Source organism: Tachyglossus aculeatus, chromosome 20 (genome assembly GCF_015852505.1).
Source record: "Tachyglossus aculeatus isolate mTacAcu1 chromosome 20, mTacAcu1.pri, whole genome shotgun sequence".
NCBI classification, from domain to species: domain Eukaryota; kingdom Metazoa; phylum Chordata; class Mammalia; order Monotremata; family Tachyglossidae; genus Tachyglossus; species Tachyglossus aculeatus.
The window spans coordinates 32,793,899-32,819,150 of record NC_052085.1 but is presented as its reverse complement, the minus strand read 5'-3'; the positions used below and the strand labels follow the sequence as shown (position 1 = coordinate 32,819,150).

General features: G+C 56.2%; 2 protein-coding genes across 3 annotated transcripts; both read right to left on the bottom strand.

Annotated features, from left to right (window-relative positions):
• Positions 1-819: 819 nt before the first annotated feature.
• On the bottom strand, positions 820-12,910 carry DNAJB13 (DnaJ heat shock protein family (Hsp40) member B13). 2 transcript variants are annotated; one of them, XM_038761688.1, is made up of 8 exons: positions 12,803-12,910; positions 6,872-6,975; positions 5,909-6,070; positions 4,540-4,697; positions 3,768-3,881; positions 2,358-2,471; positions 1,759-1,835; positions 820-1,467 (listed from the first exon to the last, which is right to left on the bottom strand). In XM_038761688.1, the coding sequence occupies exons 1-8, from the start codon at positions 12,817-12,819 to the stop codon at positions 1,314-1,316; spliced, it is 900 nt and encodes a 299-aa protein (XP_038617616.1). In that variant the 5' UTR covers positions 12,820-12,910; the 3' UTR covers positions 820-1,313. The 2 variants fall into 2 exon arrangements, with proteins under 2 accessions (XP_038617616.1, XP_038617615.1); XM_038761687.1 differs by lacking the exon at positions 12,803-12,910 and adding an exon at positions 8,620-8,747.
• PAAF1 (proteasomal ATPase associated factor 1) lies at positions 12,824-25,234 on the bottom strand. Its single transcript, XM_038761686.1, has 12 exons — positions 25,174-25,234; positions 23,312-23,352; positions 22,023-22,126; positions 20,910-20,999; positions 20,262-20,360; positions 19,580-19,730; positions 17,818-18,012; positions 16,690-16,781; positions 15,515-15,630; positions 15,248-15,330; positions 13,825-13,907; positions 12,824-12,999 (listed from the first exon to the last, which is right to left on the bottom strand). Exons 1-12 carry the CDS (start codon positions 25,218-25,220, stop codon positions 12,922-12,924), a joined length of 1,179 nt encoding a protein of 392 aa, XP_038617614.1. The 5' UTR covers positions 25,221-25,234; the 3' UTR covers positions 12,824-12,921.
• Positions 25,235-25,252: the final 18 nt, after the last annotated feature.

Genomic DNA, 25,252 nt, shown 5'->3' with positions numbered 1-25,252 from the left:
CCTAACGAGGGGACAGGGTGGGGAGGGGACAGCCGCTTCCCGTCTGCAGTTTCACCCTCCAGGTGCCCACCCTTCATCTCCCGCCTCCCTGGGCTCCTGCGTGGTTTCCTGTTGTCCCTGCAGCAGCCCGGCTGGGCACAGCCAGATGTGCAGCTGTGCCACCTTGGTTACTAGGATGGGACCGGTAGGTGTGGAAATAGGCTGTGACACAGGCCATTCCTCACCGGCCCCCCAGCCCAAGGCTTCTCTTCTGGGAGCCGGGGAGAAATGGCTGAGGAAAACCATGTGGACACAGTGGGGTCGCTGGAAGGGCTGAGGGACTGTAGCCCTCACATACCTGCTTGCAGTGCTGAGAGAGGCTCAATAACAATAATAGTAGTTGTGGTAGTTGTTAAGCACTAAGTGCTGGGCTCGATACCAGATCTGCGGGTTCTCATGGTGGGGGGTCTCAGTTCAAGGTGGAGAGAGAACAGAGATTGAATCCCCATTTTACAGATGGTAATAATAATAATAATGGCATTTATTAAGCGCTTACTATGTGCAAAGCACTGTTCTAAGCGCTGGGGAGTTAACAAGGTGATCAGGTTGTCCCAAGGGGCTCACAGTCTTCATCCCCATTTTACAGATGAAGAGGTAACTGAGGCCCAGAGAAGTGAAGTGACTTGCCCAACGTCACACGGCTGACAAGTGGCGGAGCGGGGATTTGAACCCGTGACCTCTGACTCCAAAGCCCGGGCTCTTTCCCCTGAGCCACGCTGCTTCCAGCATGGTAGAACTGAGGCATGTGTTAAGTGACTTGCCCAAGGTCACACAGCAGAGATAGGATTACACACCAGGCCTTATGACTTCCAGACTTATGAATGCTCGAGCTCAAGTGGGGAAAGGGCTCCCTAGCTTCCTGCCCCTCTCCTACTAGATGCCTGGTCCTGCCCTCTTTTTGGGGTGGGGGGGGTGGGGACAGCTTCTGCCCCCCAATACCCAAGGGACTGGGCTGATGGGGCAGTTGCTTGCACCCTTCAAGGGCTGAGGTGCTGCCAGCGGGATAACACAGGTGGTTGGCTCAGAGCTGGGGACCTTGCAGCTCTTTCTGCATGCGCTCTCTCTATCTCTCTCTCTCTCTCCCTTCCTCCCTCCCCTCCACCTTCCACCCACAGCCTTGGTTTCCATCCGATCATCGATCGCCAGGGTCGCAGACGGTGATGAACAGATAGGAAATTTTATCATATGGGCCATGCCGAGTCTGCGGCCTCCAGGGCCGGGGGGAGCTGCGCGTGGGAGGGCAGGGGTGACGGGCCCACCCCCTTCCTCTCTGCTCAAGTGGGCAGTGCCTGCCGCAGCAGCTGCTTCTTGGCGGGGGTGAGGCGACTGGGGAACTGGATGTCGAAGAAAATGTACAGGTCTCCTCTCTTGGCGGGGTCCGTCGCCAGGGGCATCCCCTCCCCTGGGACCAGCTTGACATACTTGGGGCTGCAGAGGAACGGGGGTGCGGTGGGGCATAACCCCACGGGGGCCTGGATGGGCAGGGGGGCTCGGCCCCTCTGGGCCCTGCCTCCGCCCCAGGCTGAGACTCCCGCCACCCCGTGCCCCGGCCCCAGGAACGAGGGAGACGGCGAGGAAAGGGTGGGAGCACTCAGCGGGGCTGACGGTGTGGTGCTCCGCTTAGCCCTTTTGGGCTGTGCACTGAGGGGCTCCCTGTCAGCGACCCCCCTCTCCTCCTCCCCGCCCCCCGAACCCCTGCTCCCCAGCGGTGGCACTCACTGCACGATATCATTGATAGGGATGTTGAGCAGTCGGTCATCCAAGGTTTTCACCTCCACCGTGCAGCCAACCAGAGCCTGGGGGCCGATGGGAGAAGGAGATGATAATAATAATAATAATGCTGGTATTTGTTAAGCGCTTACTGTGTGCAAAGCACTGTTCTAAGCGCTGGGGCAGATACAAGGTAATCAGGTTGTCCCACGTGGGGCTCACAGTCTTCATCCCCATTTTACGGACGAGGGAACTGAGGCCCAGAGAAGTGAAGTGACTTGCCCAAAGTCACACAGCTGACTTTTAGACAGCTCCCCCTTTTAGACTGTGAGCCCACTGTGGGGTAGGGACTGTCTCTATAGGTTGCCAACTTGTACTTCCCAAGCGCTTAGTACAGTGCTCTGCACACAGTAAGCGCTCAATAAATACGATTGATGATGATGATGATGACAAGTGGCGGAGCCGGGATTTGAACCCACGACCTTTTGACTCCAAAGCCCGTGCTCTTTCCGCTGCTTCAGATGAGGTGTTGTCATGCCGACGGTGCCCCTGTGTGGGAAAGGGCGAATATCCCGTGATGGTCCCTACCCCCCAAGCCCGAGCTTTACCTTCCCCAAGGGGATGCTGCTCACGAACAGCAGGTTGTCATCTTCGCGCCGGAAACGTGGGTGCAGCTTCTCCTTCACGACGAAGACGATGTCGGCCGGGATGATGTTGGGGCCCTGGTGCGAGGAGGGGGTCAGGGAAGGAGGAAAGGAGAAAGAAGAGAGACCGGGGCAGAAGGGCAAGGTGGGCATGGAGCCGCTCTGACGGCTCCCGAGCAGGCAGAGCCAACTCTTCCCCAGCACGACACAACTCTGTTGTACTTCCACAAGCACTTAGTACAGAGCACTGCACACACTCAATAAATACTAATAAGTGATGATGCCCGGATCAACCCCAGCACCAGGACGCTGGGATGACCTGCGTGCCGGTCGCCCTCCTGGTGCCAGACACCCTCCCTCATGGTTAAGGATGGATCACCCAACCCCACGACACTGCTCTCTCCGACCCCAATTCTCCCCCGGTGACCCGGCATGGACCATCCCACTCCCCCGACTCTCGTCCAGTGCCCAAGGACGGACCATCCAAAACCCCTGACTCTCTTCTAGTGCCCGAGCACAGATGATCCCACGCCCCTGACTCTCCTCCAGTGACCCACTGCAGACATTTATAAACCTGACACTACTTTCAGCCGCACATCTCCCAGTGGGAACAAATTCCCTGCGCTCACTCCCAGATGGAGAGGAGAAGGGTTTCCTACAGACAGTTAAAAGCAGTATAGCTTAGCAGAAAGAGCACAGGCCTTGGGAAGCAAAGGAACTGGGTTCTAATGCTGGCTCGGCCACTTGCCCTCTGTTTGACCTGGGGCAAGTTACTTAACTTCTCTGTGCCGCAGTTTCCTTATCTATAAAACAGACATTAATAATAATGATAATAATGGCATTTATTAAGCACTTACTATGTGCAAAGCACTGTTCTAAGCGCTGGGGAGGTTACAAGGTGATCAGGTTGTCCCACGTGGGGCTCACGGTCTTCATCCTCATTTTACAGATGAGGGAACGGAGGCCCAGTGAAGTGATTTGCCCAAAGTCACACAGCTGACAAGTGGCAGAGCCGGGATTTGAACCCCTGACCTCTGGCTCCAAAGCCCGGGCTCTTTCCACTGAGCCACGCTGCTTCTCCCTCTTACTTAAACTGAGAGCGTCGTGTGGGACAGGGACTGTATCTGACCTGATTATCTTGAACCTCCCCCGGTGCTTGGTTCAGGGCTGGGCACAAAATAAATACCATGATGATGGTGGGTTTCAATCTGCCCTCTCCTCCAGCTGCAGTGGATGCCCCTTGCCAAGGGGGGTGGGATCTGGGGTGTCCCCCCGCCCATCCCCTTCCTAGTTCTGTGGACTCCAATCCCAAACGGACAGAGCAGAGGTGGGAGGACAGTCTGGCCTCTGTTCAGCAGCTGACCGACCCCTCACCTGGTCTCCTTCTTTCTCAAAAGTGATGCGGGTGCCCTGCCTCCAGCCTGGCTGCACGTCGATCGTCAAAATCTTGTCTCTGATGGTGGACGAGCATCTGTCGGCGTTCATCACCTGGGGTGGGCCAGAAGTCCCGTCAAGCTCCACGGGGCCCCGAGGGCTGCCCCACGACAAGGCAAGGGGTGGGGGGGGGAACGACACACCGCTAGATCCCCTTGAGGCAACTCGCTTTCCCTCTCTGTACAAAGGGCTTTCTCCTTCAGCAGCTTTGCGAGGCAAGGAGCAGGGCGACAGACAGGATGTGAGGGGAACCAAGCGTGGAGGGACTGCGGGGTGGGAGGCAGATAACTGCAGCAGCGATACCTTCCTCAGAAAGTCTCCGAGGTATCACTGGGGCTGCGGGACTCTCCACCCGAGACTTACCCACCCCACACAACCCACGGGCCGTAGCGAGGTCATTTTGTCCATCCCCCTGCATATCATCATCAATCGTATTTATTGAGCGCTTACTATGTGCAGAGCACTGTACTAAGCGCTTGGGAAGTACAGATTGGCAACATCTAGAGACAGTCCCTACCCAACAGTGGGCTCACAGTCTAAAAGGGGGAGACAGAGAACAAAACCAAACATACTAACAAAATAAAATAAATAGAATAGATATGTACAAGTAAGATAAATAAATAGAGTAATAAATACGTACAAACATATATACATATATACAGGCATATAGGCCAGGCCTCCACCAAAATCAGAAGGCGGGGGGGTTTCCTACCCTCCGGGAGATCTTGATCTTCTTGGTGCATCCGTAGAACAGGTCCTCCAGGGAGAGGTACAGGTCTCGCTCGATGGGGGGATCCTGCTTCTTCACCCCACGGCCTCGCAGCCCCCCGAAGCTCACGTTCACCTCGGAGCCGTCGGCAGAAAAGAATTCTGGGGGGGGGAGTGGAGACAGAAATCAGAGCCGCCGCAACCCCCAGACCTTCAAATACTGGAAACCGCTGTCCTGGGTCCCAGCCCCCTCCCCATCCCTGCTGCTTCCCTTCCCCCACCCGGGACAACTAGGAGGAGGGGAGGACTGATCAGAGATCCCACAGACATCTCGCCCCATCCCGGAGAGGCCAATTCTGGACGCCGGCTAATAAGGACAAGAATAACTGTGCTATTTGTTAAGCGCTCACAATGAGCCAAGCACCGTACCGAACGTAGGGGTAAATGTCAGATAATCGGGTCGGACACGGTCCCTGCCCACATGAGGTTCATGGTCCGAGGGAGGAAGAGTGGTTATTTAGCCCCCATTTTACAGATGAAAAAACTGAGGAAAAGAGAAGTTAAGCCGAGTGTCCCAGGTCAAACCCTTCAAGGCCCTACTGAGAGCTCACCTCCTCCAGGAGGCCTTCCCAGACTGAGCCCCTTCCTTCCTCTCCCCCTCGTCCCCCTCTCCATCCCCCCCATCTTACCTCCTTCCCTTCCCCACAGCACCTGTATATATGTATAGATGTTTGTACATATTTATTACTCTATTTATTTATTTTACTTGTACATATCTATTCTATTTATTTTATTTTGTTAGTATGTTTGGTTTTGTTCTCTGTCTCCCCCTTTGAGACTGTGAGCCCACTGTTGGGTAGGGACCGTCTCTAGATGTTGCCAACTTGTACTTCCCAAGTGCTCAGTGCAGTGCTCTGCACACAGTAAGCGCTCAATAAATACGATTGATGATGAACAGCTGGCAAGTTTCAGAGGTGAGATGAGAACCCAGGACCTCTGCCTCCCAGTGCTCTTTCCACTGGGCCACGCCGGTCCCCCAACTGACCAGTCACTCCCATTTCCAAAGCTCAGGAGGCCACAGGGCCAGTCCATGGGGGCCGGGGGAGGTGCTGGGGGCACCGGGATTTGTGGGGGCAGGAGCAGAGGGACCGTGACTGAATTGGGGGGCGGAGAGAGGAGTTGCGCCCACCCCTTCCCCTCCAGCTCTTCCAGTCCCTGGGAGGCCAGGCTGCTGGTGATGAACTGGGTGCGGGGTGTGGACGGCTGAACCTTAGAACTTCCCAACCCCCTGTTCCGCAGGTCGGGGTCATTCAGGGCTCGGGTGGTCCTCCTGCGCGTGGGCCGGTCCCAGGGGGGCCGCTCCTGAGGCCTACCGCTGAAAGGGTTGTCTCCCCCGAAGAATCCCCGGAAGACTTTCTCCGCGTTGCCGTGGAACACGTAACCTTCGGTCCAAACGGCCTCGCTCCCAAACTCCGAAGGGATCCCTCCCTTCAGGCCCTCCTCGCCAAACTTGTCGTAGATCCCTTTCTTCAGGGCTGAGGGCGGGAGGGACGGCGGTCACGGGGGCCGCGGAGGGGCGAGGCGCCCAAGCAGAGGGCTCGGCTGGGCCAGGGGACGGGGGGGGCCGAGGCCAGAAGACGCAGTGGAGGACTGAGGGAGCTATCGGAAGGGCTTGGCCGTGTGTCCGTCTGTCCGTTCTGTCTCAGGGGAAAGGAGGAAAAGGGCCCAGAGTAGACATGGTGCCCGCTCACCTGCCCTGGCTCCCCAACACCTCAAACGAGGGAGAAGGGAGGGGTCCAGTTTGGGCGGTTTGGGGTCTGGCGGTGAGGGGCCGTCACCCTGGGAATGTGGAGCCTTTGTTAGTCATAATAATAATTATCATTACTATGGTATTTGTTAAGCACTTACTATGTGACAGGCACTGTTCCAAGCACAGGCTAGCTACAAGAAATCAGGTTGTCCCACATGGGGCTCACAGTCTTAATCCCCACTGTACTGAAGAGGAAACTGAGGCATAGAGAAGCGAAGTGACTTGCCCGAGATCCCACATCGCACAAATGGCGGAGCTGGGATTAGGACCCGTGTCCTTTTAGACTGTGAGCCCACTGTTGGGTAGGGACTGTCTCTATATGTTGCCAATTTGTACTTCCCAAGCGCTTAGTACAGTGCTCTGCACATAGTAAGCGCTCAGTAAATACGATTGATGATGATGTCCTCTGACGCCCAAGTCCGTGCTCAATTCCTCCCCCACCACCCCAAGAACATGGCGTGGGGACCGCCCCACTCCAGCTCCCGCCCCGGCCCCCGCCCCGGCCCCCGCTCCGGCCCCCGCTCACGGTCGCTCAGCACATCGTAGGCCTCGGCCACCTGCCGGAACTTGTCGGCGGCCCCGGGCTCCTGGTTCCTGTGCGGGTGGTTCTTCAGGGCCAGTCTCCGGTATCTAGGGGTGGGGAGGGGGTGCCGATGATGCCGCTGAGGGTATTTGTTAAGCCCTTACTATGTGCCAAGCGCCGTTCTGAGCACTGGGGTAGATACAACGTCGTCAGGCTGTCCCACTTGGGGCTCGCAGCCCTTGTCCCATTTTACAGATGAAGTCACTGAGGCACCGAGAAGTGACTTGGCCAAAGTCACACAGGTGACAAGGGGTGGTGTGAGCCTGTTGTTGGGTAGGGACCGCCTCTATAGGTTGCCGACTTGTACTTCCCAAGCGCTTAGTACAGTGCTCTGCTCACAGTAAGCGCTCAATAAATACGGTTGAATGAATGAATGAAAAGTCAGAGGTCATGGGTTCTAATCCCGGTTCCGCCACTTGTCAGCTGTGTGACTTTGGGCAAGTCACTTAACTTCTCTGTACCTCAGTTCCCTCATCTGTAAAAAGGGGATTAAAACTGTGAGCGCCATGTGGGACAATCTAATTATCTTGTACCCCCCAGCTCTTAGAACAGTGCTTGGCACCCCTCCCCCTCCCCATTGCCTTACCTCCTTCCCCTCCCCACAGCACCTGTATAAATATGTATATATGTCTGTACGCACATATTACTCTATTTATTTATTTCACTTGTACACATTTATTCTATTTATTTTATTTTGTTAATATGTTTTGTTTTGTTGTCTGTCTCCCCCTTCTAGACTGTGAGCCCGCTGTTGGGTAGGGACCGTCTCTATATGTTAATAATAATGGCATTTATTAAGCACTTACTATGTGCAAAGCACAGTTCTAAGCGCTGGGGAGGTTACAAGGTGATCAGGTTGTCCCACGTGGGGCTCACAGTCTTAATCAATCAATCAATCAATCGTATTTATTGAGCGCTTACTGTGTGCAGAGCACTGGACTAAGCGCTTGGGAAGTCCAAGTTGGCAACATCTAGAGACGGTCCCTACCCAACAGCGGGCTCACAGTCTAGAAGGGGGAGACAGAGAACAAAACAAAACATAGTAACAAAATAAAATAAATAGAATAGATATGTACAATGAGGAACTGAGGCCCAGAGAAGCGAAGTGACTTGCCCAAAGTCCCACAGCTGACAATTGGCGGAGCCGGGATTTGAACCCATGACCTCTGACGCCAAAGCCCGGGCTCTTTCCACTGAGCCACGCTGCTTCTCTAACGCTGCTTCAGTAAGTGCTCAATAAATACGACTGAATGAATGAACGAATGAATGAATGTGGCCAACTTGTACTTCCCAAGCACTTAGTAGTGCTCGGCACTCAGTAAGCGCTCAATAAATACGACTGAATGAATGAACGAATAGTAAGCGCTTAATAAATACCAGGATTATTATTATTATTATTATTTTCCTACCGCTGGGGGCCAGGCGGGGGGCTGACAAGGGGAGGGGCCGGCGTGAGTGTGAGTGTGAATGTGGGGGCGAGCCCCTTCTAGACTGTGAGCCCACTGTTGGGTAGGGACCGTCTCTCTATGTTGCCTACTTGGACTTCCCAAGCGCTTAGTACGGTGCTCGGCACACAGTAAGCGCTCAATAAATACGATTGAATGACTGAATGAGCGCAGGCCCCGCGGAGGGGAGGGTCGGGTCGGGCAGGGTCCCGGTCCCCGTCCCCGTCCCCGCCCCGCCGGACTCACGCCCTCTTGATGTCGGCGTCCTGCGCGTTCCTGGTCACCTCCAGGTCGGCGTAGTAGTCCTGCCCCATGGCCGCACCGACCGACCCAAGGCCGGACGGCCGGACGGACAGACCCAAGGCCGGACCCAAGGCCGCAGCCCAAGCCCGCTCGGCCGCCGGTTGCTCCTGGCAACGCCCCGGCGCACTGCCGGTTGCTCCTGGCAACGCCCCGGGGAATTCCTCACAAATCTCCGGTGGCTACCAATCAACCGACGCATCGGGCAAAAACTCCTCACCCTGGGCTTCCAGGCTGTCCATCCCCTCGCCCCCTCCTACCTCCCCTCCCTTCTCTCCTTCTCCAGCCCAGCCCGCACCCTCCGCTCCTCTGCCGCTCACCTCCTCACCGTTAGGCCTCGTTGTCGCCTGTCCCGCCATCGACCCCCGGCCCCCGTCCTCCCCCGGGCCCGGAATGCCCCCAATCCCTCTGCCCATCCGCCGAGCTCGCTCTCTTCCTCCCTTCAAGGCCCTACTGAGAGCTCACCTCCTCCAGGAGGCCTTCCCCCACTCACCCCCCTCCTTCCTCTCCCCCTCGTCCCCCTCTCCATCCCCCCATCTTACCTCCTTCCCTTCCCCACAGCACCTGTATATATGTATGTGTTTGTACAGATTTATTACTCTATTTATTTTACTTGTACATATCTATTCTATTTATTTTATTTTGTTAGTATGTTTGGTTTTGTTCTCTGTCTCCCCCTTTTAGACTGTGAGCCCACTGTTGAGTAGGGACCGTCTCTAAATGTTGCCAACTTGGACTTCCCAAGCGCTTAGTACAGTGCTCTGCACACAGTAAGCGCTCAATAAATACGATTGATTGACTGATTGATTCCTCCCTTCAAGGCCCTACTGAGAGCTCACCTCCTCCAGGAGGCCTTCCCACACTGAGCCCCCTCCTTCCTCGTCCCCCTCTCCATCCCCCCCGACTTACCTCCTTCCCTTCCCCACAGCACCTGTATATATGTATATATGTTTGTACAGATTTATTACTCTACTTATTTATTTAACTTGTACATATCTATTCTATTTATTTTATTTTGTTAATATGTTTGGTTTTGTTCTCTGTCTCCCCCTTCTAGACTGTGAACCCACTGTTGGGTAGGGACTGTCTCTCAGTGTTGCCAACCTGTACTTCCCAAGCGCTTAGTGCAGTGCCCTGCACACAGTAAGCGCTCAATAAATACGATTGATTGATTGATTGAGTGATTGCAGTCCCTGCCGCCCCTCCGCCGCCCCCTGCCGGCCGGGAGCCGCCGTCGCTCTGCCCGCCCAGGCCCACCGAGCACCGAGGCAACGCCCCGGAGCACTGTGGGAATTGTAGTCCCTGCCGCCCCTCCGCCGCCCCCTGCCGGCCGGGAGCCGCCGTCGCTCTGCCCGCCCAGGCCCACCGAGCACCGAGGCAACGCCCCGGAGCACTATGGGAATTGTAGTCCCTGCCGCCCCTCCGCCGCCCCCTGCTGGCCGGAAGCCGCTATCGCTCTGCTCGCCCAGGCCCACAGAGCACCGAGAGCTTTCATTCATTCATTCACTCATTCATTCAATCGCATTTATTGAGCGCTTACTGTGTGCACAGCACTGGACTAAGCGCTTGGGAAGTACAAGTTGGCAACGTATAGAGACGGCTCCTACCCAACAGCGGGCTCACAGTCTAGAAGGGGGAGACAGACAAGAAAACAAAACATATTAGCAAAATAAAATAAATAGAATATGTACAAATAAAATAGAGTAATAAATACGTACAAACATCTATACATATATACAGGTGCTGTGGGGAGGGGAAGGAGGTAAGGCGGGGGGATAGGGAGGAGAGGGAGTGGAAGGAGGGCGCTTATCAGCCCAACTGCAGCCGCAGCTTCCCCCACCCCACCCTACCCAGGGAGTGCCAGCCTCCCCCCGCCCCAACAAGGCTCGGCTTTGGGCATGGGAAGGTTGAAACAGGCCCCAGCGGTACGGCCTTGCCCCTTTTTTAATGGTATTTGCCAAGTCTTTAGAGAAGCAGCGTGGCTCCGTCGAAAGAGCACAGGCTTTGGAGTCAGAGGTCAGACCCCCACTCCGCCACTTGGCAGCTGTGTGACTTTGGGCAAGTCGCTTCACTTCTCTGGGCCTCAGTTCCCCCGTCTGTAAAGTAGGGATGAAGACTGTGAGCCCCGTGTGACAACCTGATCATCATCATCATCATCATCATCATCATCAATCGTATTTACTGAGCGCTTACTATGTGCAGAGCACTGTGCTGAGCGCTTGGGAAGTACAAATTGGCAACATCTAGAGACAGTCCCTACCCAACAGTGGGCTCACAGTCTAAAAGGATAATACTAATAATGGCATTTATTAAGCGCTTACTATGTGCAAGGCACTGTTCTAAGCACTGGGGGTATACAAGGTGAACAGGTTGTCCCACAGGGGGCTCACAGTCTTCATCCCCATTTTACAGATGAGGTAACTGAGGCCCAGAGAAGTTAAGTGACTTGCCCAAAGTCACACAGCTGACAAGTGGCAGAGCCGGGACTCGAACCCATGACCTCTGACTCCAAAGTCCGTGCTCTTTCCACTGAGCCACGCTGCTTCTATGATCACCATGTATCCTCCCAGCGCTTAGAACAGTGCCTTGCACATAGTAAGCACTTAACAAATGCCATCATTATTATTATTAAGTCTTTACTATAATAATACTGGTTACATGCTTACTATGTGCCAGGCACTCTACTAAGCGTCAGGGTAAATACAGGCCAACCGAATTGGACTCAGTCCCTGTCCTATGTGGGGCCCGCAGTCTCAACTCCCATCTTACAGATGAGGTGACTGAGCCATGAAGTGAAGTGACTTGCCCAAGGTCACACAGCAGACAAGTGGTGGAGCGGGGATTCGAACCCACGACCTGAGTCGTAGGCCTGTGCTCTATCCACTACGCCTTGCTGCTTCTACTATGTGTCAAACACCGTTCTAAGCGTTTGGGCGGATGCAAGCCAGTTAGATCGGGCACGGTGCCAGAGCCGCATGAGGCTCCCAATCAATCAATCGTATTTATTGAGCGCTTACTGTGTGCAGAGCACTGTACTAAGCGCTTGGGAAGTCCAAGTTGGCAACCTATAGAGACGGTCCCTACCCAACAGTGGGCTCGCAGTCTAGAAGGGGGAGACGGAGAACAAAACCAAACGTACTAACAAAATAAAATCTAAGTATCTAAGTAGGAGGGAGTAGGATTTAATCCCCGTTTTACATTTGAGGAAACTGAGGCACAGATTAGTGACTTGCCCAAGGTCACACAGCAAGCAATTGGCAGAGATATAGGATTAGAACCCAGGTCTTCTGACTCCCAAGTCTATGCTCTTGTGGGCAGGGAGCGTGACTACCGACTTGGCTGCATTGTACTTTCCCAGGTACTCAGTACTCTGCACACAGTAGGCGCTCAATACATACCATCGACGATGATGATGTTTTTTTGACCGTGAGCCCACTGTTGGGTAGGGACTGTCTCTATATGTTGCCAACTTGGACTTCCCTGCACACAGTAGGCGCTCAATACACACCATCGACGATGATGATGTCTTTTTGACTGTGAGCCCACTGTTGGGTAGGGACTGTCTCTATATGTTGCCAACTTGGACTTCCCAAGTGCTTAGTACAGTGCTCTGCACACAGTAAGCGCTCAATAAATACGATTGACGATGATGATGAGGAGGAGGAGGAGGAAGGTGGCAACCTGGGCTGGCAGCCAGAAGGCTGCGTGGGCCCAGGAAGCACTCCGGGCCTGTTCTTCTACTTACTCAACGGGAACTGGGTCCTTGGGCCAGAGCGGGCGGGCACAGAGAGCCGGTGGCGACCCAGGGCAGGACCCGGCCAGCCACGGGGAGCAGCGAGGGCCATTACAGCCCCGGGTCACCTACTAAGGTGGCGTCCGGCCCGCGGCACCCTCACTGCCTCCTCTGAGCCCGGGCCAGCCTGTGCTGGGCGGTCACGGTCTAACGGTCCCGGGCAGCCTCCACCGGTAAGGGGGTCGGTGGGAACAGATCGGGAAACTCCAGTCCTTTATTCCAATCGGACAACAGGGGATGCTCCCTGAGGACCCGGTGCAGGGCTCCAGAGAGTAGACTGGGGGGTTGGGGGGGCAGTGGGGAGGGGCAGCCGGGGCCAGGCGTTGGAAAACCCACCTCTTCCCTCCCCACATCGTGAGCCGGAGCTGCAGCGGCCCAGGGTCCCGCAGGGTCGGGGTGCGGGGGTTGCGGGGGTCGCGGCATCTGGGCCCAAGGAGGTTGCAGCACGGCAACCATCAGAGGTCGGAGAGCTGATACCGGCGCACCAGCCCGTCGCGACAGCAGGTGTAGATCTGCTTCTCCCACGCGGCCACCTGCCGGGACCCCCGGGTGAGGTGGTGGGAGGGGCTGGGTTCAAGCTGGGAGGGCAGGGAAGGGAGCTGGGGGAAGGGGCTGCGAGGAGTGGGAGGCTCGGCACCCGCGGGAAAGGAACCGGGCCCCACCCCGTCCCGGCCCCCAGTCTGCCGGAGCGGGAGGAAACGCGCCGGCCGGGGCGCCGAGACCGAGGGGGTGGCCTCCCAACGCAGCGGGAGGGATTAAAGCCAGAGCTTCACTGATTCTGCACATCCGGTCATTACTCTACTTGGGCCAAGGAGATCATGGAGAGGGTCCAGGGCAGAACCAAAAACCGGTCCTGGCCAGGCGTCCAGACTGTGAGCCCACTGTTGGGTAGGGACTGTCTCTATATGTTGCCAATTTGGACTTCCCAAGCGCTTAGTACAGTGCTCTGCACATAGTAAGCGCTCAATAAATACGATTGTTGATGGAGAAAGCTGGGGTTCGGGGTGGGGTGCTCTCAATCGAGGAAGGGCTTTAGGGGAGGAGGCTGGTGACCGAGGGCAGTGGGGCTGCCCTCTGTGACCCCTGAGCACCAACCGGGGCCGGCCTGACGGCTCAGCCGCCGGCTATGACTGGCCGCGAGGTGTTGGGGAGTGGTGGAGGTAGTGGTGCCCCTGCCCAGCCCCAGAGAATCCACTGCAAAGGATGGGACACATTCTGGAGTCTCCAAGGGCCCCCCAACCCTGCAGAGGACCTGCCTTCCGTGGCTGGGTCCTTCCCCCAACCCCGGAGGGAGGGGTAACCCTGGGCGCGCACACAGCCTGCAACTGGGCAGACTGGGCCCTCTCCCCAGGCCACACCTGGTAGACGGGGTCGCAGTCCACACCGGTCAGCTCGATGAGGTGGTCCAGGTCCTGCAGGGTGACGAAGCAGCTCCCGTCGCCTGAAACGGAGCAGGGGTCCGGTGTTCGGTTCTGGGGAGCCAAGGACCGGCCAGGGGCTCCTGCGGTCGCGGCAATGCCCGCCTACTGACACCACCACCCCACCCGGGGACTCTTCCCGCCACCCAGCCGAAATGTGCCCGGACAGCTGGTTATTGGCACTTTTCCGGCGTAGCTCACAAGGTTCCTGGGGAGGGTGGACGGACTCACAGCCGAGCCGGACCGCTGCCGACTCCCCTCTCCTGAACCCCGAGGCAGGCCCGGTGCCCAGGGGCCTTGGTACTGCAGGACCCCCAGCAGGGCAGGGGCTAAGGGGGCACAGGGAAACGGAATCTGGATGAGCCAGTGGCTCCAGACCCGTCCCACCGAACGCTCCAACTCCGGGAGACCCAATCCAGATGTGGCCACCGGGGAGGCAGGACTGTGAGCCCACTGTTGGGTAGGGACTGTCTCTATATGTTGCCAACTTGTACTTCCCAAGCGCTTAGTACGGTGCTCCGCACACAGTAAGCGCTCAATAAATACGATTGATTGATTGATTGACAGAGAAAGAGCAGAAGCCGGGAGGCCTAGATAACCTACCCACAGAGGCCTGGATAATCAATCCCCTACTCCCCTCTCCCCTCCTCAGAGGCCTGAATAATCCACCCCCTGGCCTGGTCAATCCTGGAGAGAGGACAGCCACTGCATCAACACTCTGAATCCATTCCCCTAGGGCAGAGGCCAGCGGGAGCTCCTCTCGGTTTCAGTAGCTGCGGGAGCCACAGCGACTTTAAGATGCTCAATCAATCAATCATCAATCGTATTTATTGAGCGCTTACTGTGTGCAGAGCACTGTACTAAGCGCTTGGGAAGTACAAGTTGGCAACATAATGAATGAATGAATGCTCAATGAACTCTCTCCCCTCACCCATCGTCACTCCTCTCCCACTAGACTCCACATCTCACTGGCCTTTCCTCTCCAGCCAACGGGCTCAAGGTGCCTTGTTTTCATCTCCGACTGTCCTACCGCTGACCCCCTGCTCCCTTTCCCTTCATATCTGCCTGACCACGGCTCTCCTTTTCTCCAAGCCCTCCCTGAACCGCTCCAGGAGGCATTCATTCCCCAATTCATTCTTCATATCCCTGCTCCTACAACTGCCACTTCAACCCTAGGAGGAGGAACTCTGTCTACTTGCTCTCCTGCACTCCTCCAGGTGCCTAAAGCAGGGCTCTGTCTGCAGCAGACGCTCAATAAGTACAACTGATGGGTTGTGCGTTGACAAACCGGAGCCAGCCGGGAGCAGACAGAGCTGGGCCCCCTGAGCCGGGTTGAGCCCGCCCTGGACCCTCCCTGCTCTACCGTGGCTGGTGACGAAGCCATCTCTGTACGGCAGCAGCGAGTGCACCGGGGCCCCGGATCGGCGGACCACCTGGATGGGGGTCCTGGATGGAGACAGAACGTGAGGCAGAAAGAATGTCTGAGCTTCTTCTTCGGGGCTGGGCCCGGGCACCCGCGGCAGGCGGGGAGAGGCGGTGGGATCCCGGGCTCCCTGCTTCGGAGCAGGGAGGACCCGGACTCCACGTGCCCTGCCCCGCAGCCAGCCCCGCCCACAGCACGAGGACCAACCTGGTATTCCTCACATCCAGCTGGTAGACGTTCCCGTCCTGGGTGCCAGCCAGGACGTAGACGGAGGAGAGGAAAGCGCAGCAGTTGAAAGCGTCGGACCCCTCGAAGAGGAAGACCTGGAGAGAGGGGGAAGAGCAGGTCATGGGAAAACCCACCGGTCCCTGGGGGCCTGGGGCCGGAGCCGGGGCGAGAGGGTGAGTCTGTTACGGGGAGGTTCCGTAGCCCAGCCACAACCGCCCGCAGGGTGGGCAGCCTCCGTTCCCTGGCTCAAGCAGACAGTGTCCCTGCGTCCCCGCTGCTTCGTGCCCCTCGGGATCAGCGGGGCAGAAACCCGAGGCCGTGGGAGTCGGTACCGGCTCGGACACTGCAGGCTCAGAGGGTGCCTGCGGTTTCCTGAGACGGCGGCCTACCCGCACCGCACTAAACTGGCCCCATCCACACCGGCACCGCTGTGACCCCGCCTGCCGCCCGGCCCGACCCGGGGGACTCCCGGCAGATGGGAAGGCAGCTCTCCTGCCCACTCCTAATGGGGCACTGAGGGAGCTGCACAGCTGGCTCTGCCCAGGCCTCTCGTTCTGACAATATTCCAAGGACACATTCTTTGCTCCTACCTGACGGGACAGGGGAGAGGGGAGACGGACAGACAGCCCGCCCCACCTCATTGGGTTTGGGGCTCTGGCCTCCCATGAGAGGGCTGTTCCCAGTACTCCAAAACGCTGGATTTCTCTCAGGAGCCATGCAAGCTACAGCCCAACAGGGTCCCCTGAACTTGGCTTCAGCCCTTCGAGCTCTGAAGGTAGAGCAACCCTCCGGCACTGAGCCCGGGGCTAAGCCGGTTCCGGTCCAGGAGCAGAGCTCTGCACGGCCAGGATGAAAGCCGGCAACGATCGGAGTCAAGCCTTCCTAAGGGAGGTTCCTTGCCCGTCACTGGGTCTTGAAGGAGAGTCCCGGGGGATGAGCACGTGGCCGGAGACAGCAGGCGTTAAACCAAAGTCTCAAGCTGGAAAACTCCCAGCCTCGGGGCTCTTGAAGAGGAGGGAATCGGAAGGGAGGGGGGGAAAGGACGGGGAGGACGGCTCTCTCCTCTGCCCCTTCCTGTCCCACGTAGGAAGCAGAAGAGGCCGGCGGAGTGACAGGCGGGCACTGGCTGCAGTGGGGAGGGTGGGGGCACTTGCCGGCTGCCTGCTCTGCAATCCAACTGCTTGCAGCTTGCGGTCCTCACGGGCGAGAAGCAGCAGCTTCGCCTCCGTCCCGACCTCTCGCTCGCCTGCAAAGGGAAGCGGGTCAGCACTGCCACAGTCAGGGAGATGAGATGGACGGAAACCCGCCCTCCGCCCCCCAAGGATCATCAGGATGGGACAATGCCCAGGCCATCGGGGGATACAGCTAAAGCAACATATTGCCTGCCCTCCATTTGAGGTGCCCACCCTCTAAAACCGGCCCAGGTCCAAACTTCTGAGGCATCGGTTGCTACTGAAGATCGATAGCAGGCAGCGGGGGTGGGGCAGGGGAGGACCCATGGGGGACTTGCTCCCTCCAAAAGCTGTGCGGCTGGGAACACCGGTGGATCCGTGAGGAGATGGGACGGATCAGTGGACAAACATCCCCATCAGGTCACGGGGGGAGAGTCAGGGACGGAGAGGGGGCAGTCGGGCGTGCTGGCTGGTCCAGCCCTAAATTTGATGGGGGGTGGGGGGGGGTGTCCAGCGTCTGGGTGTCCCGTGGCCCCCAGGGATCTGGACTAGAGGTCCACGGGCTGAGGCTGCCACCAGGGAAACATATACTTGTGGGGCTATGTCCAAGTATCTTAGATGTACGTGACCAGAACAGGTGTGAAGAGATGCCGCCACTGCCTGAGGGAAGTCAGGCCGCTCCTTCTAGGAGCTGAGCAGGAAGCAGTCGGCCAATCAATCGATCACTCAATCAATCGTATTTATTGAGCACTTACTGTGTGCAGAGCACTGTACTAAGTGCTTGGGAAGTACAAGTTGGCAACATAACTTGTTGCCAACATATCAGCCACCACCAGATCCCCGACCACACGATGCTGAGACGAGGGCGGGACAGTTCCCTCCACACAGCGGTCACGGTCCCAAGACACAGGGCCGCATCAAGGCACAGCTTTTGGGCCCCACAAAAGTTGGAGGGCCTCGACGTGCTGCTGTCAAGGGGGACCAGCAGAGACGCAGGTGGGCAAAACTTGTTGGCTGAAAAGGTTTGGGCCGCCCAGCCCATCAGGCCCCAGGAGTCCCAGCAGCCCCAGAACTCAGGAGGGAAGCCCCCCCCACCCCCTAAGAACTCACTGGGAATCCTCTCGGGGGTGCCGAGGTTCAGCGAGTTGTCGGCGGGCCCCACGGCCACGCCGTTGACAGGGGTCCCGCAGGCGGCCAAGACGCCCAAGCTAGCCGATCGCCCGCAGTCCCACAGCCGGGCCGTGCCGTCCCGAGAACCGGAAACCACGTTGCGACCGCGCTCCACGATGGCTGTGTCCAGGATCCCTGGTGAAGGGAGCGAGAGTCTCGGTGTGAGGTGGCAGGGCAAGGGAAGGCGGGCCTGAGAGCGGTGGGACCAAGTATTGGCAGCCCAGCGGCCCCCTGGTCCCTTTCTTTATTTCTTTCTGGTATTTGTTAAGTGCTGACTATGTGTCAAGCACTGGTCTAAGCGGTGGGATAGACTCCAATCCATCAGGTCAGGCACAGTCACCGTCCCACATGAGGTTCACAGTCTAAGAAGGAGGAGAAACGGATACTGAAACCCTATTTTACAGTTGAGAAAACCGAGGCCCAGAGACGTTTTGAAACTTGGCCAAGGTCACATTGCAGGTAACTGTCCCATGAGAGGGCAGCAGGGCTGCTGGGCCCAGAACTGGCCAGAGGACTGACCGGCCGCGGGCCCCGAGCTGACGAGGGAAGACCGCTGTGGCCCTTAAAGATCACCCGGGGGAGCCTTGCGGCTGATATTTGCAGGTATGCCCCCACACACGCCAACATACTCACTCCCGGGAGCACTCCCAAGCGCGTGTGTAAACATGCTCTCTCGCTCGCTCACTCTCTCACCCACCCTCCCTCTCCCCTTCCCAGGGGTCCTACCCAAACACCGGGGTTTGTCCGTCTTCTATTCAGAAAACCATGGGGACTTCATGTCTTTAAATTATATATTATAGGTTACTCAGTTATATTAATGTCTGTCTCCCCATAGCTGTGGGCAGGGAACATGTCTGCTAACTTTGTTGTATTGTAGTCTTCCAAGCGCTTAGTACAGTGCTCTGCACATAGTAAGCGCTCAATAAATACCATTTGACTGATCGACTTTAGGACGTGCTCACAAAATGGCTTGAGCACGATTGGGGAAGCAGCGTGGCTCAGTGGAAAGAGCCCGGGCTTTGGAGTCAGAGGTCATGGGTTCGAATCCCGGCTCCACCACACATCTGCTGTGTGACCTTGGGCAAGTCACTTCACTTCCCTGAGCCTCAGTTCCCTCATCTGGAAAATGGGGATTACGACTGTGAGCCCCACGTGGGACAACTTGATCGGCTTGTATCTCCCCCCAGCGCTTAGAACAGTGCTCTGCACATAGTAAGCGCTTAACAAATGCCATCATCATCATCATCACGGCGAGGCATAAAGGGACCAGACAAACACTGGGAAACATTTTAGAAACAAGGGAATCACTCCCCGCGGCCATGGGTCCGGGCCTGCTGGAGGAGACCGCCCCCCACAACGCTGCCCACCCCTACTCCCTCCGCTGTCTCTGTGTCAACCGTTCCAGGCCCCTCTGAGCGGTTGCCTTTGAGGAACGGTCAATCGGTCATCCCTCCAGAAGCAGAGTTAGGCAGGCGGCCGCCCTGACAACGGACGGACTGATGCTTGGACAGATGGGTCTCGTTCCATCTTCCCAAGAGGAACAGCCGACCCACCCTTGGGGTCTCACCACCCGCCGGCCCACTGGGCTCATCCACTTTGGAGAACAAAAGCACAGTCTTACCTAGAGGTGGGGTGAGCCTTGTCCTGAACCTCACAAACTACTCCCTCAGCCCCCGCCCCCTGCCCCGTAGCCCCTTCGTACCTCCTTTGTGACCTTTGAAGGTGACTGCACATTTGGCATCTTCTACTGACCAGACCTTCAGCTGGGCGTCCATCCCACCACTCAGAACCACAAGGCCTGATGGGAAAAACCTGCAACAATTCACATCAAGCACATGGCCTTCCAACAGTCTCTGCAAAAAGAAAAAGAGAATTACACGCTAGTTCTCCTGTCCTGTTTTCTTCCCCCGTCGCGCTCACTTTCTTTCCTCTCTGACAAGCGGGCAGGGAAGCTAGCACCCACAGTAAGTGGGGTCATTTCAGAACTCAAATCCTGGTGGGGGGAGAGGGGGGCCTTGGGATCTCAGAGAGGGTTGCACTGGTTCCCGGCGGGGGCCACTTGCATCACACCATGGTCTGAAGGGAACAGGACTTGGGCACTCACTTCCCTGTCCTCAGTTTTGGGTCCATCCGGAGATTAAACCCTCCCTCCACCCTTAGCCGCAGTTTAAAGGGCCTCGCTCCACCTCTTAGAGCACCGAGCGGTAGCTGTGGGACCATGACGGCTCAGGTCCCAGACCGGAGATCGGTACCCACCCCATGGACGGTGGGCAAATGGAAGCACCCCCTCAAAATCCCACCACCTCCGGCAGACTTCCCGGAGCCATTATCAATGGTATTCACCGAGCGCTTACTGTGTGTACAGCTCTGTACTTAGCACTTACTCTGATCTCTCCATTGGCCGCCTGCCAGATCTTCATGGTCCCGTCCGTGCTGGCGCTCACGCCCAGCCCACCCCCGCTGGAGACGTCCAGACACGTAACCTGTCCGGAGGCAGGCGTCCACATCAGCTGACGGTCATGGGCCCCTCCTCGGCTTCAAAGCCTCCCAGGACCGCCACCCTCCATCCCTCCACCCCTGTCCCCCAGCCTCCCTACACCACCGCAGCCCTGTCCGGAGCCAGCCCTTCTCTGCGGCTGAAATGGGGGTTCGGCTGGAGCCCCACCGCTTCCCCCACGCTTCGGGCCACAGTGTGCCTGACTCAGATGAGCATTCACCGTCCCCCCAGTTATGTCTGGCCAAGAGCTAAGCTTCTCCCCACCGGGGCCCTGGCAGAACGGGAGTCCCCGCCCACCCACCCCCAAGCCCGTGAGAAGGTGGCTAGCACCAGAAAAAAGGTGGCTCCCCGCTCGGGACAGGACCCGTGGCTTTTCCCCTCCATCACCCACAGTGGCAGAGGGTGGCCCGACCTTGTATTCCTAAGAGCCATCTGCCCCCTCCAGCCACTTCACGTGCCAACATGACTAACCCTGCCAACAGATGGAAAAGTGATGGGGCGTCTTGGTTTCCTATCGTTCCTTCAACGCACTTACACTCTGCGTGTGAATCCTGGGAAAGGTGGCCTGTGGGGCCAAGAATCTGGATGATGCATTTTCCTCTGGACATGAAATATGTATGCTTTTCTAAGGAGGAAAGAGAAAGAGTGATGACCAGTTAACGCTGCCCCTAATGGGCCCCACCCTCGGAAAGCCTGTGGACCCTCAGCCGGTGCCCAACATATAGCATTAACAAACAGTACAGCTACTAATTCCCCCTGGAATGGGGGGGAGATTAGAAGGGATTTGAACAAGAGGAGAATTTTTGTCTGGGTGGAGTGGGGGGGTTTCAGGCAGGAGGAAGGGGAGACCAAGCCACAGTGAGTTTGGGAGGAACAATGTGAGCTGGGGTGTTGTGGGAGAGGAGAGCGAGATAAGCAGAGCCTTAAAGCCGACGGTCAGGAGTTTCTGCTGATGTGGAGGGGAGTGGGCAACCACTAAGAGGATTTTGAAGGGGGGCATCCATCATCCATCATCAGTAGTATTTATTGAGCGCTTACTGTGTGCAGAGCACTGGACTAAGCGCTTGGGAAGTACAAGGTGGTAACATACAGAGACAGTCCCTACCCAACAGTGGGCTCACAGTCTAAAAGGGGGAGACGGAGAACAAAACCAAACATACTAACAAAATAAAATAAATAGAATAGATATGTACAAGTTAAATAGAGTAATAAATATGTACAAGCATATATACAGGTGCTGTGGGGAAGGGAAGGAGGTAAGATGGGGGGGACGGAGAGGAGGACGAGGGGGAGAGGAAGGAAGGGCAGATATGCGCAGGATAAATATTAAAAAATGACTCAAGCAGCAGTGCAGTAGGGACTGGAGAAGAGAAAGGCTGGAAGCAGGGAGGCCAGCAAAGCAGCTGATGCGATACTCTAGTTGGGCCATGACAAGCGCCTGGAACGAGGTGGTGGACTTTGGGATAGAGAGGAAGGGTTGGCTCTGGGAAATGTTGCAAAATGACAAAAACACGGAAGGCTGCCCAAATTTGGCATCAGCCTCACCTAAGGGCTATGCCGGTGACCTGGCTGTGCCGACGGCCGGAAAGACTGCAGCTGCCCGAGAGCCACATTCTCAGGACTGGGCTACTTCCCGTAACGTGCTCACCTTAGCGACTTCGCTCACGACAAATCCTTCCGAGGCGGTGACCTCCGGCACCCCATCCGGTCCCAGGCCCTGGCAAGTCAAGGTGCCATACAAAGTGGGTTTCCCTAAGACATAAAAGCAGGTCTCTGGAGTCACAGGAAGCCCACGCTTTCCTCTGCGAGCTGATCGTGGCATCGGGGCAGGGGTTGACGGTTGCGTACGGGGAGTCAAACGGTGTCACGTTTGGGAAGCAAATGCGTCAGACGCCGCTGAAGAGTACTGGGGAAGCGGGCTGGCATGAGCCACTGCCATGCAGCCTTGAGGCGGGGATGTCGCAGGGAAGCAGCCCATCGTGACCCCGGGGCCGGGGCCGCAGAGGGAGAAGGGGGCCGCTTAGGGGGGTTGAATCGGGCTAACTCTGCAGGACTCAGACCCAGCTCAGAGGGGCGATCCCATCTGGACTACTGCACCAGCCTTCTCTCTGATCTCCCATCCTCGTGTCTCTCTCCACTTCAATCCATACTTCATGCTGCTGCCCGGATTGTCTTTGTCCAGAAACGCTCTGGGCATGTTACGCCCCTCCTCAAAAATCTCCAGTGGCTACCAATCAATCTGCGCATCAGGCAGAAACTCCTCACCCTGGACTTCAAGGCTGTCCATCCCCTCGCCCCCTCCTACCTCACCTCCCTTCTCTCCTTCTCCAGCCCAGCCCGCACCCTCCGCTTCTGCCGCCGCTCACCTCCTCACCGTTAGGCCTCGTTCTCGCCTGTCCCGCCATCAACCCCCGGCCCACGTCCTCCCCCGGGCCTGGAAAGCCCCCAATCCCTCTGCCCATCCGCCAAGCTAGCTCTCTTCCTCCCTTCAAGGCCCTACAGAGAGCTCACCTCCTCCAGGAGGCCTTTCCCCACTCACCCCCTTCCTTCCTCTCCCCCTCGTCCCCCTCTCCATCCCCATCTTACCTCCTTCCCTTCCCCACAGCACCTGTATATATGTATATATGTTTGTACAGATTTATTACTCTATTTTGCTTGTACAAATCTATTCTATTTATTTTATTTTGTTAGTATGTTTGGTTTTGTTTTCTGTCTCCCCCTTTTAGACTGTGAGCCCACTGTTGGGTAGGGACTGTCTTTACATGTTGCCAATTTGTACTTCCCAAGCGCTTAGTACAGTGCTCTGCACATAGTAAGCGCTCAATAAATACGATTGATGATGATGCCCTAGGCTATGGCCTCTGCCGGGGCCTCCCTGGGTGACACAGCTGAGAGCGCCAGGTTGTCGGGCAGCAGGGGAAGAGGCTCTGATGGTACCTGGGGAGTGACAGCTCAGCCAGACCTCAGCCTCGTTCCTTCTGTGAAGAGAAACAAACCCAAGTCAGGCCGCGCCCCGATTCTGGCCCTGGCTCCTGTCCCCCCCCCAACAAACAAAAACCCCTCACAATGGGCTTCAAGGCTCTCCACCTACTCAATCAATCAATCGTATTTACTGAGCGCTTACTTTGTGCAGAGCACCGTACTAAGCGCTTGGGAAGTACAAGTTGGCAACATCTAGAGACAGTCCCTACCCAACAGTGGGCTCACAGTTTAAAAGGGGGAGACGGAGAACAAAACCAAACATACTAACAAAATAAAATAAATAGAATAGATATGTACAAGTAAAATAAATAAATAAATACAGGTACTCACCCCACTTACGTGTCTTCACTAGCTACTCTCCAACCCACTTCGCTCTTCCCAAGTCAACCTCCTCCTCTAGACTGTAAGCTTCCGTGGGCAGGGAATGTGGCCATGTGTTGTTATACTGTACTCTCCCAAGCACTTATTACAGTGCTCTGTACAAAGTAAGCTCTCAGTAAATACGACTGAATGAATGAATGAATGTACCAACCTGTACTTCCCAAGCGCTTAGTACAGTGCTCTGCACACAGTAAGCGCTCAGTAAACATGATTGAATGAATGAATATGTTACCAACCTGTACTTCCCAAGCGCTTAGGACAGTGCTCTGCATACAGTAAGAGCTCAGTAAATACGATTGAATGAATGAATCCGGTCCTTTTCATTCATTCAGTCATACATTCATACATTCATTCATATTTATTGAGCGCTTACTGTGTGCAGAGCACTGTACTAAGCGCAAGAGAAGCAGCGTGGCTCAGTGGAAAGAGCCTGGGCTTTGGAGTCAGAGGTCATGGGTTCAAACCCCAGCTCCGCCAATTGTCAGCTGTGCGACTTTGGGCAAGTCACTTCACTGGGCCTCAGTTCCCTCACCTGTCAAATGGGGATTAAGACTGTGAGCCCCCCGTGGGACAACCCGATCACCTTGTAACCTCCCCAGCGCTTAGAACAGTGCTTTGCACATAGTAAGCGCTTAATAAATGCCACCATTATTATTATTATTATTGGGAAGTACAAGTTCGCAACATATATGGGCAGGGGACGCTTTGGTGTCTGTCCTAGACTGTGAGCCCACTGTTGGGTAGGGACTGTCTATGTTGCCAACTTGTACTTCCCAAGCGCTTAGTACAGTGCTCCGCACACAGTAAGCGCTCAATAAATACGATTGATCGATTGTACTTCCCAAACGCTTAGTACAGTGCTCTGCACACAGTAAGCGCTCAATACGATTGATTGATTGACTGATGAGAAGCAGCGTGGCTCAGTGGATAGAGCACAGGCTTTGGAGTCAGAGGTCATGGGTTCAAATCCCAGCTCTGACAGTTGTCAGCTGTGCGACTTTGGGCAAGTCACTTCACTTCTCTGGGCCTCAGTTCCCTCATCTGTAAAATGGGGATTAAGACTGTGAGCCCCCCGTGGTCACCTTGTAACCTCCCCAGCACTAAGAACATTGCTTGGCACATAGTAAGTGCTTAATAAATGCTATTATTATTATTATTGTTCTATTTATTTATTTATTTTACTTGTACATATCTATTTTATTTACTTTATTAATATGTTTGGTTTTGTTCCCTGTCCCCCTTCTAAACTGTGCGCCCACTGTTGGGTAGGGACCGTCTCTAGATGTTGCCAACTTGGACTTCCCAAGCGCTTAGTCCAGTGCTCTGCACACAGTAAGCGCTCAATAGATACGATTGATTGATTGATTGTTCGTGTGTCTCCCAAGCGCTCAGTCTATCGCACGGCCCTTACTGAGCCCCCCCAGGGCGGGCCTCACCTCAGGACCTGAGCCCAGTCGCTTTGGATCCGCACTACGGCCGCCATCTTTGGCCTCCCCCTCAGGCCCCGGATGTAGA

Coding starts and splice junctions, on each gene's coding strand:
- DNAJB13 (XM_038761687.1), bottom strand. CDS start 8,687: ATGGGGCAGGACTACTACGCCGACCTGGAGGTGACCAGGAACGCGCAG. Junction 6,976..8,619: donor GACGCCGACATCAAGAGGGC/GTGAGTCCGGCG, acceptor CCCCACCCCTAG/ATACCGGAGACTGGCCCTGA. Junction 4,698..5,908: donor GGGAGACAACCCTTTCAGCG/GTAGGCCTCAGG, acceptor TCCCCCCCCCAG/AATTCTTTTCTGCCGACGGC.
- PAAF1 (XM_038761686.1), bottom strand. CDS start 25,220: ATGGCGGCCGTAGTGCGGATCCAAAGCGACTGGGCTCAGGTCCTGAG. Junction 21,000..22,022: donor TCGTGAGCGAAGTCGCTAAG/GTGAGCACGTTA, acceptor TTTCCTCCTTAG/AAAAGCATACATATTTCATG. Junction 13,908..15,247: donor TGGCTTCGTCACCAGCCACG/GTAGAGCAGGGA, acceptor GCTCCGTTTCAG/GCGACGGGAGCTGCTTCGTC.